At 55.2% G+C, this 654-nt stretch overlaps 1 protein-coding gene across 1 annotated transcript in view; it reads left to right on the top strand.

Annotated features, from left to right (window-relative positions):
* SETD1B (SET domain containing 1B) overlaps positions 1 to 654 on the top strand; it is a 48,150-nt gene that overhangs the window by 1,721 nt on the left and 45,775 nt on the right. Inside the window, 1 exon segment of the mRNA XM_015567264.1 lies at positions 259 to 590. Coding sequence (XP_015422750.1) covers positions 259 to 590 — 332 coding nt within the window.

The following is a 654-nucleotide window of genomic DNA, read 5'->3' as shown; positions in this document are numbered from 1 at the left end:
GGGTCGCCCTGGACTGGGCAGCAGGGAGAGGAGGCCAGAGTGGGGGGCCCGGAGAGGCGGGGGCAGGGGAGAGAGAAACTGTTTCTTTTCCCCCTTTCCTTTCGAACCCGGAGGACTTCCACGTTCCAAACGATTTAATCCTCTGCTTCTCGGGCCCGCCCGCGTGCATTTCCCCCCCCCACCCAAAATTTTTATTTTTTTATTTTTTTATTTTTTTACCTTTCATTGTTTTCAAAGGGCAGGCCAGTGGGGTGGTAGGTTGTGTTTTCCCTTCCATTTCAATGCTCTCCAAATTCCCTTCCTCCTCGTCTCCTGCCAGATCGATGAGTTCTACGTCGGCCCGGTGCCTCCGAAGCAGGTGACATTTGCCAAGCTGAACGATAACATTCGCGAGAACTTCCTGAGGGACATGTGCAAGAAGTATGGGGAGGTGGAGGAAGTGGAGATTTTGTACAACCCCAAGACCAAGAAGCACTTGGGCATTGCCAAGGTGGTCTTTGCCACGGTCCGGGGAGCCAAGGAGGCGGTGCAGCACTTGCATAGCACTTCGGTCATGGGCAATATCATCCACGTGGAGCTTGACACCAAAGGTGAGTGGAGGCGGGTTCAGGAGCCCTTCCCCCCTCCCCCAGGAGCTCAAGACCGTCAGTCCGG

Source organism: Myotis davidii, unplaced genomic scaffold (genome assembly GCF_000327345.1).
Source record: "Myotis davidii unplaced genomic scaffold, ASM32734v1 scaffold223, whole genome shotgun sequence".
NCBI classification, from domain to species: Eukaryota; Metazoa; Chordata; class Mammalia; order Chiroptera; family Vespertilionidae; genus Myotis; species Myotis davidii.
The sequence above is the reverse complement of the archived record's forward strand: the minus strand, read 5'-3'. Positions and strand labels throughout refer to the sequence as shown.